Source organism: Antennarius striatus, chromosome 4 (assembly GCF_040054535.1).
Source record: "Antennarius striatus isolate MH-2024 chromosome 4, ASM4005453v1, whole genome shotgun sequence".
Taxonomy (NCBI): Eukaryota; Metazoa; Chordata; class Actinopteri; order Lophiiformes; family Antennariidae; genus Antennarius; species Antennarius striatus.
In genome coordinates, this window is record NC_090779.1 from 15,332,306 (window position 1) to 15,350,654 (window position 18,349).

Below are 18,349 nucleotides of genomic sequence, written 5' to 3' on the forward strand. Positions count from 1 at the left end.
AAACAGATCTCAGGAATGCAGTCTTGAAAGGTTAGCCTGCTGTGGGGAAGGGGAAGGTTGGTGTGGAGGAAGTGTGGTGGACAGCAGCGAGACAGAAACTGTCACATGTAATGACTTCCTGCCTCTGTCCTCCTTTGGAATCTGTCACCTCACAGTCCCTTTCTATGCCTTCCATTTAATTTTAATTAATAGGTGAATATTCCCTGAGCAGCCCCGGTGGAATGACTTATTAATATCTTCAAAGACGACTCTGGCTCCCGGGTGCCATCTATTTGAGACCAACCACCTGGTCTGATGGCAGCGTGCAGCTTCCTTATGATTAAGTTAACACTGAGCTAAGGAAGGAAAGATCTCATTTTCACACTAGACCAGTTTCAGTGGGATTATAAATTGTCAGACCAGAGAAAGATTAATAAACATTGCCATCACCAGAGAGGCAAATAGTCTGAAGGAATATGAACTTTGTGCTTGACAGAGGTCATTTCAATTGATAGATAGATAGATAGAGATAGATAGATATATACTTTAATGATCCCAAGGGAAATTCAGGAATTCAGGAATCAATTGATTGACCTACAGATAATCACTGAGCAAACAGTCAGGCAACACGGGTCTTAATACCACCAGGTTAAAAACATGACTGTGGCAGCAGTCAGCAAATATTTACCATGTTGGTGGCCCGACTACGGGAATGACAGTGTTTGGCATTCCAACTCTTTAAAGCAGACAGCAGTAGTTCTGAAAATGTGACGAACTGAAACGACAGACCCCCATGGTCCCTAGACGGTAATCCCCTAATGCCCCCCCCCCCCCCCCCGACTCTTGTGACAGTTTTTGTGGTTAAATATGAATGGACTGCCATGACATTAGATCCAACACTTACATAGATCCCTCGGGATGAATTTTAATCATTTTGTCCATCCCATAATGTTTTCCTCTAGCACTATCAACAGAACAGCAAGAAAAACAGGTAGAAAATGCAATGTTTTTTTCCCCCAATCCATAGACACCATAAATGTATATGTCAATCAAGGAAGCTTTGTTTCCCCTTTGGTCACAGCAATAACTGATAGTTTGATCCTCATAGTATTCCTCAAGCATTAGAAGCTACTTAAAATTATATTTGCACCATTAATTTGACAGTTATTCTAGAAAAATAACCCTATATTTCGGTTGTGGTGTTCTTCCTCTGACTGTACCTCAAACACCCTGAATCATACAATTCAGTCTTCTATTATCTGTCATTTTTTTAGCGTCTTAAGAATTAAAATGAGTTGAATCGCCAGATGTAGAGTATAACTCTGATCCCAACCAGACTATAGGGACATATGATGGGATGGTATCATCTTTGTCGAGGCAGAAACACTAACAATGCAGATGATTTTTCAATCTGTTGGTGATGCTCATAGACAAAATCTGAGAATGACATCCAGTTTGGTGGAACCTGAATTTGTTTGTTGCAGATGACATTGTGTTACCGGGTTCATCAATCTGGAACGGTTTGAGGCCAAGCGTGAAGGTGGTGTGAGAATCAGCACCTCCACGTTCGAGGGAACAGTTCTAGGCCCAAAATCAGATTGTTTTTACATGGTTGGGAGAACGTTTCCCTCAAGTGAAGAAATTTTACAATCTCAGTGTCTTCTTGTGAATAATTTCTCAGTAAAAGATGACAAACTCGGAGTGAATATGCTGTCTGACATCCATTTTATTGTTAGAACCTGTTTTGGTATATAAGCTGCTCATCTTTTTACACATCTTTACATTAAAGGCAAAGATCTACAGCTTCATCCTCAAACACCATACAGTAGTGTAAACGTGAGGTCTACGCAGAGAAAATGTCATACAACTACAACATAGTGGCATAATCTGTGAAAACAGAGCCATCATATCAGAAAAAAACAAGTATTAAGTCTGTTCTCACTAAATAAGCAAAGCTTTAACTTAGCGTGCATCATTTTTGCAACATTCAATCGCTAATTGTTCATGTGTGTCAAATAAAGAGTTGAAAACATGGACAAAAAAATAAATAGGATGACATGACAACATATACATAACAAAAAATGCATTGGGACAAGTGGCAGATCCTTCTTTTCTGCGTTTCCCCAGCATTTGTATGAGAAAATCAACTCCTTATGAACCGCAAAGACAAAATAACCTATCAAGCAACTGAGCACCATATCTTGACAACTGCAAAGTCACTATGCAGGAACTAACAACTTGACACTTTACTCATAAAAGTTTACAACTCATCTTTAGCTCGCTAGAACTAAACAGCCAGCCATGGAGTGAACAACAGAGTTTAAGTACAGTTAACCCATCTTTTTAAATTTATTTTTATATTTTTCAAACAAAAATATTCACAGTCCACTCCACACTGTCAGACTAGAAAGTTGTGCAAGTGAAGTTCATCAAAGACACAAACCGTTTCATCCTAATCGCTCACTCCACAGCAAACGTGTTACTACAACCCTATCCACCTTTAAATTGAGGACGGTGCTGTCCTGCATTTAGATCCTTTTCTGCTCTACATGCCAAGATAATCACTAGAAATTCCAGTGCTGCAGCCAGCGCCCTAAAACACCAACTTAGTAAACCTGAGTATGAAAATGACAAAAACACACTGTGTTACAATATTATAAACCATGGCAACTAAAATGATTAACAAACAATCTGATTGTATACCGAACTCCAAAAGGCAACCATCTGTTGATTGCACAGTGGCAAGAATCAATGACGTGGATAAATATCTGCAACTTGTTAAAATCACGTATCAGACCCAGTAGTGGATGAAACACTGAGCAAAATTTAATTAACTGAAATATGAAATTTGTTGATGAACTTTAACATTCTGTCTCCCTACAATTTCATTGGTCAGAATGTTTTGAAAAGAATTACCAGAATGGTCTTAGGTTGTGTGCGTACCGTTGGTAGAGCTTAACGAAATCACTGTTTAGTTCGCCTGACCAATACCAACCCCCATCAAAAATATTGCTGCAAGGTAATCCAGGGGGGAAAAACATCTTGCAATGTCAGGATAAATAATGCAGAATTGGTCCCTTTATTTTGATAACACCAAAATTAAACAGGGTTTTCCTGTCTCCTTGTCATCCTTCTGTCACGCTTTATGGTAATCTCACAAGTGGTTTTTAGGTAATCCTGGTGCCAAACCAACCAGCCCCCCAACTAAGTGGTTGAAAAGAATCTCCTTTGTGGAGATGATTAAAAGCATTTTCATCTCTGGAATAAAAACTATGAGAAATATTGCACGAGCTTTCAAAACATGCAAATATTGGATGATGCAGCTGAACAATCTTTCAGTTTCAGTCTGACTACACTTCCAAAAATCGGATCTCAGACTACAGCAGCTCTGATATTCTCCTCCCTTTTTGCCCCGCTTACACTAGCGGGTCACTAAGGCATCGGTGCATTCAGTACTATAAATTAAAACTTTGATCTGTCCCCAAAACTACATGATCTCACCTTGCCTATATACACAATACATAACCACCTCACACGCCTATTGACCGTATTGTTTCATCAACTATTCTTATTACCATAACATCATTTACTCTAACTGGTAAAACAATCCCAAATCCAACATTTAATTCTGTACACGCTTCAGGAAGAATAGATATTTTGCTTAACATAGTACTTTATGTTAAAAATCACTTGGAGTTTTTTTCCAGCTGGAAGAGGTCCAGCATGTCCAGCATTGCCTGTCTGATGTTAGCGCCAAAGCGGTGAGAGTCCTGGAAGAATGAAAGAAGAAGAAAAAATAATGGCCTCTTTAAAGAACAGACAAAATCTTAACGGTCTGCAATATTTAAAAACTAATAAACTTACCGTTTCTGGACTCGAGCATTTGCTGGAGATATGGAAGTTGATGAGGTTCTCACCAACAATGATGTAGGAGACACCATAACCATCATCAGCCACCTGAAGGAAGAAGAAGAAAGGGAAATGGTATATATAATTTTAGGAAAAAACCAAACGCTATTGCCCAATCGTTTTTGATTGATGGAATCATCAAAGGAAGGCACAAATTACATTTTTAAATTAAATTAATTGAAGAACAGAAGCAAAACACCTATAGTATATCTTTCAATATGACTAAAAACTTAACGATAACTTACTGGACCAAATCCTCCTCCAGAGGACACGTACTCCGGATGCTTCACCAAATCAAACAACTCGATCTGCTGCAGAGGGGTCTGACTGGTGGACAGCCTCCAAGGCTCAGACAGGACCTGAACAGAAAAGCAGCAGCATTAAATGAGTCACAGATGCCAGCAGAGTCATGCTTTATTCCCAACCAAAGAAACCCCCTTTGGATCCTGACGCCAATTTCTTCAATAATATATTCAGTGAGAAGCTATGTCACATGTCAAAAGACAAAACAGGATAAATTTGATTTATTCTTTCTCTAGACAGTTTATTATGACTGCTTGTGAGTTGTAGAAGCAGAGGAGTATGAAGAGCCCAGTCTGCTCACTGTTACCAGAGAAAGGTAAGTAAAGGTCTAGTCTGAAATAGCTATGCTGAAAACATTTGACCTGGCTTCCAGGACAGAAAGAATAAAAGTGGAATTAAAGGAAACATATTATTCCTGGGTTTAAAACAGGCTTTTCTGAAATTATTTTTATATATTTGCTGGTTATTTTTTGAGATTATTGAGTCCGGAATAAGTTTCTGCTCAACCACTTTACCTAATTATTACTGTACTTAATTAATCTCTCCATAGTTCATTTAAAACTATTTTGATTTATAACCAGTCCAAACTTAATCCGACAGTGATTTTACAGTCTGTGGGTCAAGACTAAGAATGTTGAATCATGGAAAATGTCATTTTGTGAGCAATGTTGACGGTTTAACAGGTGACCATTCTAAACTCTTCATCACTGTGTGAAAAAGAGAGCAGATGCACTCCACCACACACACTTTGTTTATAATGCTGTAAATTGATAAGAGTACGGGCCCTAGTCAGTGCTGGTTCACATGGCTCACATATCACTTGTGATGGTGGTAGTGGGTAGGTGGGTGATGGGGGTTATAATTTCAGAGCAGAAACCTCACAGTAACTTCCAACGATGCCTCATACCTCCTTGAGGAAGGGTGAGTCCTCCCCCAGGTATTTAGAAACAACATAGAGACAGAAAAGGTGGCGATCAATGCCCTGTCCCGTCATCGCCAGGCGGTACAAGTTTTGGTGATTCTCTGATGCCTGTTTGAGCAACTTGAGACGTTGTTCTCTCTGAGTGGGAAGGACAAAGACAACAGTGAACAAACAATTGCAGAACATGATAACATGACTGGATCACTTGTATAATCAGAGGTGTGGTGTGCTGCTGCAGTTTAGACTTACTGTCTCATGTCCGATCATGGAACGAACAAAAGCACAAGTATCCATGGTGCAGGAGCGCACGGTTTCCGTTCGTCCCTCACGGAACAAACGCGTCATGGAGGCTTCATACGTCAAGCAGAACTTTCCTCTATCCTGGTGATATAGAGCCGAGGTCATTAAAAAGAGAGACCATAAGAAGCCGCTTTATAGTCAATGGGTTAGTCAGGCTTTTCAAATACTGATGTATAGAGTGACATGCATTTGATTTTATATAACATGAATTATGCTAATTTCACAAAAAATATTACATTTTTGTTCTGCTGTAATTATTAAGTAAATTGCAAAACTAGTTTATATTAAAGCACTGATCTGCAGGGTTCAACTGATAATATGTTGTCTGACACACTGTGACTGCCCTCTGGTGGAATTCATAAACACGAGCTGCATCAGATGTACACGTGTTCATGTAGAACACAAAATACACTACATTGCAAATAAATAAATGCACAGTGTCAGAAGTCACATTTGCCAGGAAATAATTTCATCAATATACTGACCCTATAATGGGCCAACTGTAGGGCGATCTGTATGAAGGCATCAGGACTGGTACGGCACTTCTTAATCAGACCTTTGCCAAAGTCGTTGAAGGGGAAAATGTGTGAGTCCACATCATCAGCTAGAGTTGTGGCGACTGTCAGAGAACTCTGGATGACCTCCTGACACTAAAGGAAGAAACAGAATCACATGAGCAGATGACGACCGATTTGTGAAACTATTTCTCAATGCCAGAATAGCTCAGAATAATAGAATGCTTATTGGCAAAGGCAATGGAACTTCTTCAAGAATTATTCAATTCTCATGTACAACTTTAAATGTAAAATCGCCAACAGTTTGTTGTCCATGTCTTTGAATTCAAGGAATACGTCACACATTGGTGCATGTAGTTCAAGTTACCAGCAGAGGGAAGCAATGCCTGCTATCAAATCTCAAATACAGCATCAAGACAGCAATATTAAACCACCAGCATTCTTCATTTGAAATGCATTACAGATGGTAAAACTGGGCGACACACACCCTCATCAATCACCTTACAGGAGTCAGAAACTGTAACCCTACACAACTGACGAGCAGACATTCAATCTCACATCCTGCTTCCTAATAATGTCTTCCCTCTTTGCTGCCTGCTTTTTCTTTAAAGTGTGGCCATTCAGAGCATTAAGAAAACTTTTTGAAAGAAGTCCATGTATTGAACATAACCAAGACCTTACCTGAGCAGGGATGTCCCACTGTAGCCGCTGAGGACCTGGCAGGTTGGGGTGGGGGACCCCGTGGCAGTGATCTTCCTCGGTATATCCCAGCTTAATAGGATCCATAGAAAGGACATGCTGTAACACAAAGGTTTACAGTTTTAACATGATTGACTTTTCTAAGGATTATAATTACAAATTAACTTCAATAGTCAACACAGATACCTCCCACAGATGGCCAATGATGGGAGCGTCTGCCCAGGAATGCTCTGCATTTAGTCCCATGGTGCCATTCTTGAAAATGATCAGGTTAAAGGATTTATCAAACCACCTGAATGGAAACAAACAAACACAACATATATTTATGTAGTAGTCTGCTTTCACTGCAATTCAATCAGAATTGCTTTACAGATCTACTTTATCCATCCTACCTGTCGTAACACTTCCCATGGAGCAGAGACTTGGCATAACTGTCCAGAGACTTGACTGGGTTGTTAATGTCATAGCGCTGCTCGGTGTCATCGAGGGTCACAAAGAAGGCTGCCTTCTCAATGGCGTCCAGAGACTGCTTATTCTTACCGCGGCTGAAGTATGTCTCACGAGCACTGGCCCACGGAGTCCTGTAGTGTCAAATTAAGCCAGACCTGAGGCAATGCCTTGTAGGAGTCAAGGTTCTCTCCATTATGAGAAAAATATGACGTGTGGATGAGATACAGAACTTCCGTCTCAGTCGCCACAGTTATGAAGCACAAAAATAAAGCATATTATTCTTTGATTTCTACTTATCAGAGATCAGAGGAACTATCTGCCATTTCTGATACAGGGATATTATAATGAAGTTTTATGTTGCTGTGATTCATGGTTTATTTTTTTAAGATGTGATGTTAAATCTATTTCAACCTTTACTTCTCACTGTATGTTTTCAGTGCAGCAACACTATAATTCCAGTTAAATGCAGACTACCTTAATGAATCAAGCTTTGAACACATTTTTCCACTACTGGTCAATATCAGCACCATATTCCCTGATTGTGTAGCCTTAACAATGGTTCAGTCATGTAATGCTACCAACCTTTCCCCTGCGGTAAGTGCAGCTAGTTTCTCTTCCCCTGGCAAAGGCTCTGACTTGTCTGCCAAGATCCTCTCCATCTGTTGCTCAATCTCCCGTGGCAACAGCAGCCGCCCGTCATAAAACATCCACACCTTAAAGAAGCGGCCCTTATGATAAACAGCTATGTGTTTGCTCTCATTCATATGTTGCAGGGTGTCTAGGAAAAAGAGACCATTTGTAAGAAAAGAGAAAAAGTGGAAATAGTGGAAATTAGAAGTGTTTTAACTACAAATATTAAAAAAGCACTTTGAATGCAGTGTGGATATCACAGCACTTGTAATAATATAATAATAGTTTAGTAACCAGTTCCTGGTTACAGTGGTAAAATGATGTGATATCCACAGCATCCATGACAATATATTGTGTAACCACGTTCTTCTTACAAATTTCTAATCTACAACAGCTGATTTGAAAGTGAACTATGATGATGGGTTATTGACCAATTTAAAAAAACTGAAGCAGAAATGGGTAGTGCAGGAGGTGAGATGACAAGGGAAAGTAATTTTGGAACAGGGCAGTGGTTTAGAATACAATTAATTGAGAAATGATTCTTTGAACAACACATCAACCAAAAGAAATTACCTCAGAAATAATAGCTGCTTACATAAAAATATATTGTTTCATTGTTCAAACAAGCATTTCCCTTGTTATAGAAAAGACAAAGTAGAGGAGGATGCCAGGACCAATCCCAAACCAACAACAACCTCACGTCCAGGTAATACTGAGTCTACTGTTGATTCATCGCTCATCTGAATATGGGGATTGACTGCTGAGTGACGATTACTGAAATACACATTCAATACATTTGGCATAAAACAGGGAAATAAGTTCTTTTGCTTAATGTAATTCACTCTATTTCACCAACTGGTTTGTGGAGTACTATCAGCCATGTATGAACCTAATTAAACCCAGAAATGTCCCAAATCAAGCCCCAACACTCGCTTATTATTTCCACCTGTATGTCGTAAAAGAACTGTCTTTTCTCTATCATTTAAAAAATGCGGGACTTCTTGTAGGAATTTTAGGACTCTTCTGGGTGGACTTGGCATGTTCTCCACATGGCTGCGTGGATACTCTCCAAATTCTCTGGCTTCCTCCCCACTATCAAAAACAATATAATATTGGTGAATCGGTGACTCTAATATTGCTGACAGGAATGACTGTAAGTGTGACTGGTTGCTCGTCTTTCGTGTAGCCCTGAGATCAACAGGTTGGACCCCGCCTCCCGCCAAATGTCAGCTGGGACTAGTGGAAACAAACAGGATAGGTGGTCCATAAAGAACTGGTTCTTCTAGTCGTGTTTTCAGAGGTCACATATTTATTTTTGATGCAGGCCCATGAGCACCATCAGGAAATCACAGAATGATCTGATAATGGGTATTCCCTTATCATTCTTACCCAATTGTACACAGGCATGTAACGTATAACATATAATGCCCGTTAATTTGCTTTATACAAGCATGTCTTTATAAGTGTCTGTGTTTACACATGTGGCATGTCACCATTTTGACATTTCCAGCTTATACCTCAAACTTGTCAGTGTTTCCTCTCTTAAACTCAACATCAGATGTGAGTCACATGCATTAGTCCCTGAATCTACACAGACTAACAAACATGCATTATTAGTCTGTGGAGATCAGATCATTTCTAATTGGACAAAAGTCCAATGGAGAGGAATGTACAGCAGGAGTAGTACGAAGGAGGCGGCACTGCTTAAGACTCTACCTGTGTCTACACCTGGGACACGACTCGTGTTGAACATGCGCTCGTATTGGGCTGAGCACATGGGAATAGTGTGTAGGAGCATGAGCTGAAACGTAAAAGGGGAGAGTCAAAAACAGAGAGATGGCAAACTAACTCACTAAAATCCCCAGAGAGGAGCAGCAGCAGTCACACACCTACAGGGACAACAGCATGGATGATGAAGTAGAGACAAAGCGATGAGGATTGGAATGATAAGTAATCTTAAGGAACCAAAGGGACCTCAGAAGGCTGCCAGGGAAGGAGAAATGACAGGGATGGTGTGGGAATCCAGAAACCAGTGGTCTTCTATCTCAATAACATCAGCAAAGCCCTGGTATTTGCGCTGGATTTTTGATCATGTGTAAGTAATTTTATATATCTTGCACATTGAATAAACTTTAAATATGTGTATCTCCAATTGAGAAGCCAAACCAAATTGAGAAGAAGGATAGCTCCAGGGCTGTACTATTGAAAGTGAGTCTAGAAGTCAGGGTTTCCAATGGCCATTGCCACGGCAATAGCAAGGATCACTGGGTAGGGGGTCCGAGGGCACTATGGAGATGTGCCCTCCTCTTACCTGTCTCCAAACCAGGGAGGCGGGTGGTGTTAAACATCCGCTCCCATTGAGCCGAACACAGAGGAACCTTGTTTGCCAGCAAGTATATCTAACGCAGCGTCCGACACAGCAAATGGACAAAACAGTAGAACAAAGACAACTGAATGTGAGTGTGTCACACAGCAAGCTCATGCATCTGTGTTCCTACTTTATTAATGCATACAGACAGTCATTGTAGGAAATTGTGCAAACCCAAAAAGAATTTGCACTTAAAGATGTCGTCAGCAACTCTAATCCAATTTTTCTAATCTCATTTTTTTTTGTCGTCTGAAGCCACGCCACAATGGTAACACCACCATTAGAAATATTACCATGTCAACATGGTGTAATGTTTGGCTTGCAATTTATGTTGGCATATATTTGTTTGTTGCATTCAAACAGCTGTAATCATCAGAATGGCTGACTCCACCTTTATGGTTCATGCAGGCTGGTAATGGAAACGGAGACGTACAAAAAAAGGAGCATTCATTTAGACTCATTGTTTTTTACACTTTTAGAAAAACCTTATAAGCTGTACTTCCTTCAGAACAAGCAACAAGCACAGCGCGTGGCTCATTTGATAATCAGTGTTATACATTCAGAGCTGTGGACAATAACACGTGTCTGTGTCAAAAGCAAACACATGTGTGATGAAAGGTAAACTTTCATTGTAAACTTCAAACATTAACACAATGAGATAACAGCTATTAATCAATATATCAGAAACCAATTACATGTGATGAATAAGGCTAAACATTTACTAGTAGAGTTAACATCACAGCTTGAACAATGTCTATCGTGAACCAAAGTTCAGCAAAAACACAACTTCCTCAGGAGAGGGAACAATATAATCTCAGAGAGCAAACACAGAAAGGATACTCTACTTTAGTACATGCTCTATACTCACTGGTTTGACTTGGGCTCTGTCCAGTTTTCTCCTGTAAAGCATGATGGCATGGATGGCATTACCTGCCCTGGCAGCCTGGATGGAGCTGGGGAATACGTACAAGAAATCCTACAAAACAGATGAGCAGGAATCAATCATTAATCAGTCATATTTCATCCATGTGTCACAGAGCCCAGAAAAGCAAAGGACATGAAATCAGACTTGGATAAAAGCTCCCCTGATCAGAAAATCACCATCCACAGATGTGTTGTTTCTGTTCTAGTCAAAGGCTCTATGCAGACATACAACACATTAACTTTAGAGATGTGAGGTATTTTTCTTGCATTATTCAGATGCACATAAACTTTCTGAAAGTTCTTAGTCTGCAAGTGTTTTACAGTAGTTAGTCTTTGTAGACAACTATGAACTAATCTCAATCATTTCAGCTCCACTGGTCATTTAATACCGTTTGTTCAACACATATCTTGGCTGGATTTAAGTCAATAATGAAACACACCCTTTGATCTGCACAGAGGGTTTAAGAAAATGGGTGAACTAGTTGGACGCATAAACTAATTTAGCAACACTGCGTGCCCTCGTGTGTTCTAAACTGTGTTCTTAGCCTCGAGGATAAATCTTTGCTGACTTTTCTGAAACTCAAGGTAGTCCCATGCTTTTGATTTCACTCATCTCTTAAGGAGATGGAGATAAGTGATAGGCCTTGCTTCTCTGTCATTTCCTCAGCTAAATGTGTGTAAGGGGCTCGCTCCCTTTCCACCATCGGACTGGCGGGCAGGAGTAGTGCAAGTATTCTTTTTTATAAATCTGGCAATAAGAAAATGTTCACGGTTTCAGTTAGCAAATGATCAGATTCGAGCCACAAAACCTGAGGCTTACATTACAAATAGCCTTACAAAATCGGCCACCAAAGTAAACACAGCTATCACACATGATTATATCAGCGATGAAATCAGATTAGTGATGCAACATAAATATATTCTTAGTAAACAGGTTACTATGACTACCAAAACACAGGACAACATCTACTGCAGGACAAAAGTTGAGTAATTATATTTTAGAAAGTCAAGTTGTAATGAGGCTTTATTGACTTTTCTTACAGACACATTCATTTAAATTACTTTATTTGTGTATTGTACCATAAAGCTGTCGAAGAGCATCCCTTTTAAAACAGATCTATGTAGGTAATACAGGTGACTGCTGCTCCAGACATGAATTATTTAAGGTTTCATATTCAAAGTTTAGAATTAAAGAGGAAATTCTGTATTTTTCTCAAAGATAGGTTCAGGTCATGTTGCACAAATTTTAAATACAAAATATACAAAGAGCTTTTTGAATTCACCTGTAAAAATTGTTTAATGCAAGTAGAGTCATCTTACCATGGCATAATAGTTGCTGTTCACCATGATAGGCCCTCGACCACGTAGGTAAATATACTCCTCCCACCAGTCACTAACCTGTACAGCACCAAAGGAGGGGAGGGGGGTGATTTAAGAGATATTGGTTTTATTGAACCACATCTACACATTGTGACTTTAGAGTGGAAAAAAAGAAAAAGATAGAGAAGGAGACTCTCACTCACGTAGTTGGAGGCCCACCAGGACTTGAGTTTGAGGTACCACTGTAATCTGGGTCCTAGGTTCTTCTCAAAGTCTTTAGTCAAGCCCTTCATCCGCTCATACTGCTCTTCATCCATCAGGGGCTGCACTGACTCCAAGTACTTTCAACACAGAACTTGTAGTCAGCACAGATGATCGCTTCAAAAGCAACCATTGTCAGACAAGACAAAGCAGGAATGCCAGAAAATCTAGTTATCTATTCCCAACACAGAAAATGGTGACTGACAAGGTTTCCAGTCCAGTCTTAGGAAGTAAAAAAAAGGATCTACAGGAACTACATTTTGTCAGTGCAGCAGCTGGCCAGATTCAGAGTTAGAAAGTGGAACTTACCCTGCTGCAGGTGTCTTTGATGGAGGGAACAGGTAGCCGTGGAAGGGAATTTTGGAAACTGTACAGCATTGGTTTCCTGCCAGAGAATATCTTCACTAAAACCTGGAGAAATGGAAAAAGAAAGGACAAATGAAGTTACAGTTCAGTGTTTCATATAGAAACCTGCAGGACTAAAAAGCCAACCCACAACACCAGTGGGTCCTATTAAACTGTAAAACATACACGTGCTACAAATTGTAAAATCAAGTGATTCTGGACTTTTCAAAGGAAACTACTACATTTTAACAATTTCAAGGCTCAATTTGAAATCACATACTTTACTTTTAGGTATTTTAAGGCCTACATCAAAAGTACATGACAATGCAGAGTAGGCCTCAATTCAGTTTCATGAAACGTAATTAAATATTAAATAATAACGTACTACAACTTCACTCTCGTTTGGCACTGTACAAAATAAAAAACAACTAACTTTAATTTACACTCTACACTAGTTAGTACAACTATTGAATAAATATTCACACCAATTGCTGTTTCTATATACTGGGCTGCACAAGCTATTCCCATGTCTTCTACTGAGTGTGATAAGAGCTGTATTCTCAGATTTATACAGGAAATAGCTGTATAAATCTGCTCACGTTAAATGAACAGAGGAGCTCATTCGTTGTCTCACCATCCACACACGGGTAGACCACGACACCGAGCCATGGCGTGCATGCATCCAGCCATGCCACGACAACAGGGACTTGAGGACATTCCTCATAATCATGATTATGGTGACCCACAGTCCTGTTCCCACCAGAACACCTCCTACTATCCTCTGGTTGTCTGCAGACAAATATCGACTGTCAACAAAGAGAAAGGAAAGAGGGCAGACGATTAATGGAATACAAAAGCTGACAGGGTTACAACTCAATGGTTTGGTCAAATGGGTAGTTAGGGGAAAGTGATGTCAGAATGAAGTAAAAATGGAATCACCTACAAGCAAGATACTTTGTAAAACTTCAGTAAAACGGATTGTGACAATTTCTTAAACCTTAGTGACAATTGAAAAAGGCAAAAACACAAAAAATTTAAATTTGAGGTGAGAAAAGCTTCCTGCCAACAGCAGTATTCTAGCTAACAATGTCTATATCACCACTTGGCAGCACTTTCAGCTGTTCAAGGATACTTCTCCTATTGGCTACTGTTTTGGTATTACTTGGTCCAGACTGACAATATCATAGCCAGTTTAAATTGTAAAATATTGAACATGTTTGACATTATTCGGGCCGCTGTCTGTAGACACCTGTTAACCGATCTGTAAACACCTCACATTACATGATAATCTTGGCTGACTATAGGATCGATGATCGTCTGGAGCAGATTTCTTTTCCAGGTAGCCAGAGTCCAATATAATGCAACTAAAGCAAAAGCAGGAGGCACTGAGAAAAGGGCCTGCATGTTTTCCCTGAAATACACTACCTGAGGCAAGCGTGGAAATCTTAATGACAGAGTCAAAACTTTCCATCTCCTTTAGTACCTGTACATATTTCTTTTTATCAGGGCATGTTCACGTGTTGTATTTTCCAGTTAATCTTTTCTTCCTTACGTTTACTTCTTTTCCTCTTTCAGATAAGGTAAAATCAACATTGTTTGCTCAAAGCCTTCATCTCTTCCACAGTGGTATTTCGAGAAATACGGCTTATTGTTTACGTTGTTATATCAGGTCGATGATGTGACTTTTGTTTTGTCTCTTTACTTATAGATAAAAATACAAGCATGATGTCACTGTGTTACGGCTCTTTATGATGTCAGTAGCCTTACCTGATGGGAATGTGTTGGCTCAGCTTGGCAATCAACCCCAGAGAGGGATCCAATTCTTTGTATTTATTGTAGGACATGTAGGACACAACCACTACCATAAAACCAGCAGGGCTGCCTGGGTATACACCAGTCATTACCCCATTCTGCGGAAAGTAAGCAAAGGTCATCAGCGTACTTAATCTAACAGTAATCTATTTTTCATAAAATTGCTTCATAATGCAGCGTTTGTGTCTTGAAACTGACTTCAGGGATATATCATTAACAACAGACATGAAAGGACGTGAACTTGAAGCAGTTGTTTGGGATAACGACTGTTAAGAAATATAACTAGACCAAAGGTTAGGACACAACACAGACAGGAAGGTTTTTTTTCATTGTTGATACTTAGTATGAGAGTCAATGACCCTCCGGTGTGATAATAATTGTTGAGAGCAAACAAAAACTAGTACTTTTTTCCAAGTTCATCAAAATTTCTTGTCACAATCTGCTCTTTGTTTTGTAACACGTCTGACCTTGAAGCGAATGAACCTTTTCTTCCAGGAGTGGAGGCCAGAGAGGTAGATCTGACGTAGAGCCTCATGGCAAAGCTGTAGGTCGATGCCATCAGGGGTGACGGTGAACTGGAAGGCCACCGCCTGGTGAGCTTCTGCCATGGTGGCTACAACTTTATCAAGTCCCTAAGGAAAACAGGACAAAACATGAAAAGCAGAGAAACAGCACACTCTACAAGACTGACCAAAGTACATGTCCCAGCTCCTAAAAAAATAACACATAGTGCGTTCTTTTTAGAAAAGAGAGCCAAGAAATGGATGTCCAATGAAGAAGTTGGACAGGTTTCTTCTCAATTTAGCTACTATGTTAACTAGTTTCTTCAGGCACCAAGTGACTGGTTAGGCTGGTGTAGCATGTTATAAGAGCTCAAAGACAACACAAACTTTTCTTAAAACTCTCTCGTTCATGTGTCATCCAATCCTGGTAAAAAAAATTACATCAGCATCGTTTCACTCTTACTTTCGATACTTCAGTACATTCACGGCCAGAAAACTACTTCTGACAACTGAAATTAAAGACTTACAACCCACTGTTTGCACGAGTGACAATTGTCGAACTCAAAACATTTTAATATAATATTTTTATTCAACTCTTGACTTTGGGAGAATTCTGCAAAATGCACTTTGAACAACACAAGGGGAACAACAGATGTGACTTTTTTTTTTAATAGAAAAACTGAATATATGAAATAATGTCTAAAAAGACATCTAGATAAATATTTAGACAGATGTAGAGACATTTAGACTAACAGGCAGGCCGCCAGCCAAACACACTTCTACTTTATTATTCCCAGAAGGGAAGTTGTCTGGCTGCTGACACATTCTAAATTCTGGAATTTAAAAATACAGTTTTTTATTTGTCTTAACGGTTTAATATACATTAAGGGTGACCAAGAGCATTAGAAATATTAGTTAATCCTTTTTCCTCAGTATTACTAGGGAATGCAGTCTTGCAGCATGTGACCTACAAACTCATTGCGGTCTTGTGAGGAAGCGTCCTTCTCTCGCTAGCCGTCAGAAACACTGCGAGCTTTCTAATGCAAGGAGAGAGGGGAAAAAAACCAAATGTCTTTGCAGCCAATTTCTTATTTCTATCCGCAAGAGCACTCACAAATTTTAGTCTTCCGCGGTGCCGTCCACACACACACACACACACACACACACACACACACACACACACACACACACACACACACAGAACAGTACAGTATGTATTTCAGCAACCAGTCCCCTCCCCCAGCTGCTCCCGCGTCACGTGATCCAGCAGAAACTAGGGGAAAGGTCGCAGCTTCGCCTCCTGGTTACCGGATAAACCTGAGAACACGGTGCGCAGGGCCGGCGAGCACTTTCTCACCATATTTACCATGAATTAATGCATAACGAATGGTTTGTTTTGTGTGTATGTCTTTCAAAAATAATCGAAGTTAAACTGTTTACACACCAAAGGCAGACGGCAACGTCTAATCCGATAAATTGACGTCAGTTTAACGGTCTTTATACATGCATAAACATGCCTAGTGGTACTGTATTAAGATTCCAACACCAACACCCCATTGATCGTAAAACAAAGCACATTTATTAATCTAAATGACTTATTACATACAGTCTACATACAAATATTGACAGCATACGGACGTCACATTATTTATTTTTTGTATTGTCATGTATTCCGCCCACGTGGTCTGTGAGAGGATTTGGCTCACAGGTGTGCGCCCTTCACAACTGTGACTATTCATGTTTAAAGGTGAGCCGTGCTTCGGTCCTACGTAAACAAACAGCTGTGTTACCTGTGCTTTAGGGTCCTAACGGGAAAAGGACAGGACGGTCGAGTTGATCTGACCTTCACTGGCAGGTGTCAGGTACAACCCTGCCCAACAACACCCCACCAACAGAGACCAACGCCACAAACAGACTCTTACTCTGTGACATTACTGATAATACGGCTGTAAAATGATTACATCAAAGCAGAACTGCCGTCTCGTTATAAATCAATGACCTTTAAAGCAACATTCCTGACGAAAACAGGAAGATCAGAAAAAAGTCACTGTGGAATATCTGTGTTCCTAATCTCCTCCACAAATACAGAAAGCACATTTCAAGTCCAAGTGCAGTTTGAGGCTATGACTACAAACACCAGCGTCCTTTGAGATCAAGCCTGGACTTTGGTTTCTGCTAAATTAATTTCTCACTGCTGCACACAAGCCGTCCAGCTTTATCGCGACGCAGATGCGAATGAAGGAAAACGTAGCGAACGTCAGTGTAAACACAACACGGCTGTTACGCGACAGGGAAAGAACACTACGACATGAACGTTAACTGCGCAGACATGTAGTTCACACAATTGCTTTGCTTTTTTTGGGGGGGGGTTTGTTTTTCAATCGAAAACCCTGCAGCCATATTGCAGTTACTTCCACAACTACAGAGTCGATAACACGAAGAAACGGAGTGGGGAAAAAAGCAGACAGATTTCTCACCAACTCTTTGATCGGTCTGAGAACGGCTGTCCCGTCTGACGGAGAGGTGACACGGCTCCGGGCTGTGACTGCTGTACACGCTGCATGAATGAGAGCACACACTTAAAGACAAAGCCTGCCCCTTCTCAGAATGCGTCCTGGTTGAAACAGCGCCCCCTGCAGGCCTATTCCGCTATGGAGGGGTTGTGTGAGGACGTCACATCTTTACCATCAATTACGGCCTCAACAGACAGAGAATTATGGGCAAAATTCTTCATCAATCATGATTATTTTGAATTTATTTTTTCAATATGTCGTGTCACACAAACTAGTCAATTTTGTCGAAAGATCTGAAATGTAAAGAAAAAAGATTGCAGGAGGAAAATATTTTTTGAGCTGACCTACTACTGTTGAACCTATAATGGGGGTTCAAGCTGAAGAACGTGAGGCTGAGAGCTTTTCAGTAATTAATAACCGATTTTAGAGGGGAAAATTATTTGAAACCATTTATTTTGGTTTAAAATAAGCCAAAATAAATGATGAACTTACTCTGGGGGTCTGAGGGGACTGCAATTTTATCTGTGCTGAATGTCGTGCATATATGGTACATTTGATAATAAAGGTGACTATGACTATGTTGAAAATATATTCAA

At 40.0% G+C, this 18,349-nt stretch overlaps 1 protein-coding gene across 2 annotated transcripts; it reads right to left on the minus strand.

Moving 5' to 3' along the window:
* Nucleotides 1-1,685: 1,685 nt before the first annotated feature.
* On the minus strand, nt 1,686-17,947 carry cpt1ab (carnitine palmitoyltransferase 1Ab (liver)). 2 transcript variants are annotated; one of them, XM_068314060.1, is made up of 19 exons: nt 17,718-17,947; nt 15,205-15,369; nt 14,693-14,835; nt 13,560-13,731; nt 12,890-12,991; nt 12,523-12,660; nt 12,320-12,397; nt 10,944-11,051; nt 10,019-10,106; nt 7,660-7,855; nt 7,020-7,208; nt 6,814-6,919; nt 6,610-6,726; nt 5,899-6,063; nt 5,363-5,494; nt 5,099-5,251; nt 4,134-4,247; nt 3,844-3,936; nt 1,686-3,749 (listed from the first exon to the last, which is right to left on the minus strand). In XM_068314060.1, exons 2-19 carry the CDS (start codon nt 15,343-15,345, stop codon nt 3,666-3,668), a joined length of 2,319 nt encoding a protein of 772 aa, XP_068170161.1. In that variant the 5' UTR covers nt 15,346-15,369; nt 17,718-17,947; the 3' UTR covers nt 1,686-3,665. The 2 variants fall into 2 exon arrangements, with proteins under 2 accessions (XP_068170161.1, XP_068170162.1); XM_068314061.1 differs by lacking the exon at nt 10,019-10,106 and adding an exon at nt 9,424-9,508 and having other exon boundaries at nt 17,718-17,943.
* Nucleotides 17,948-18,349: the final 402 nt, after the last annotated feature.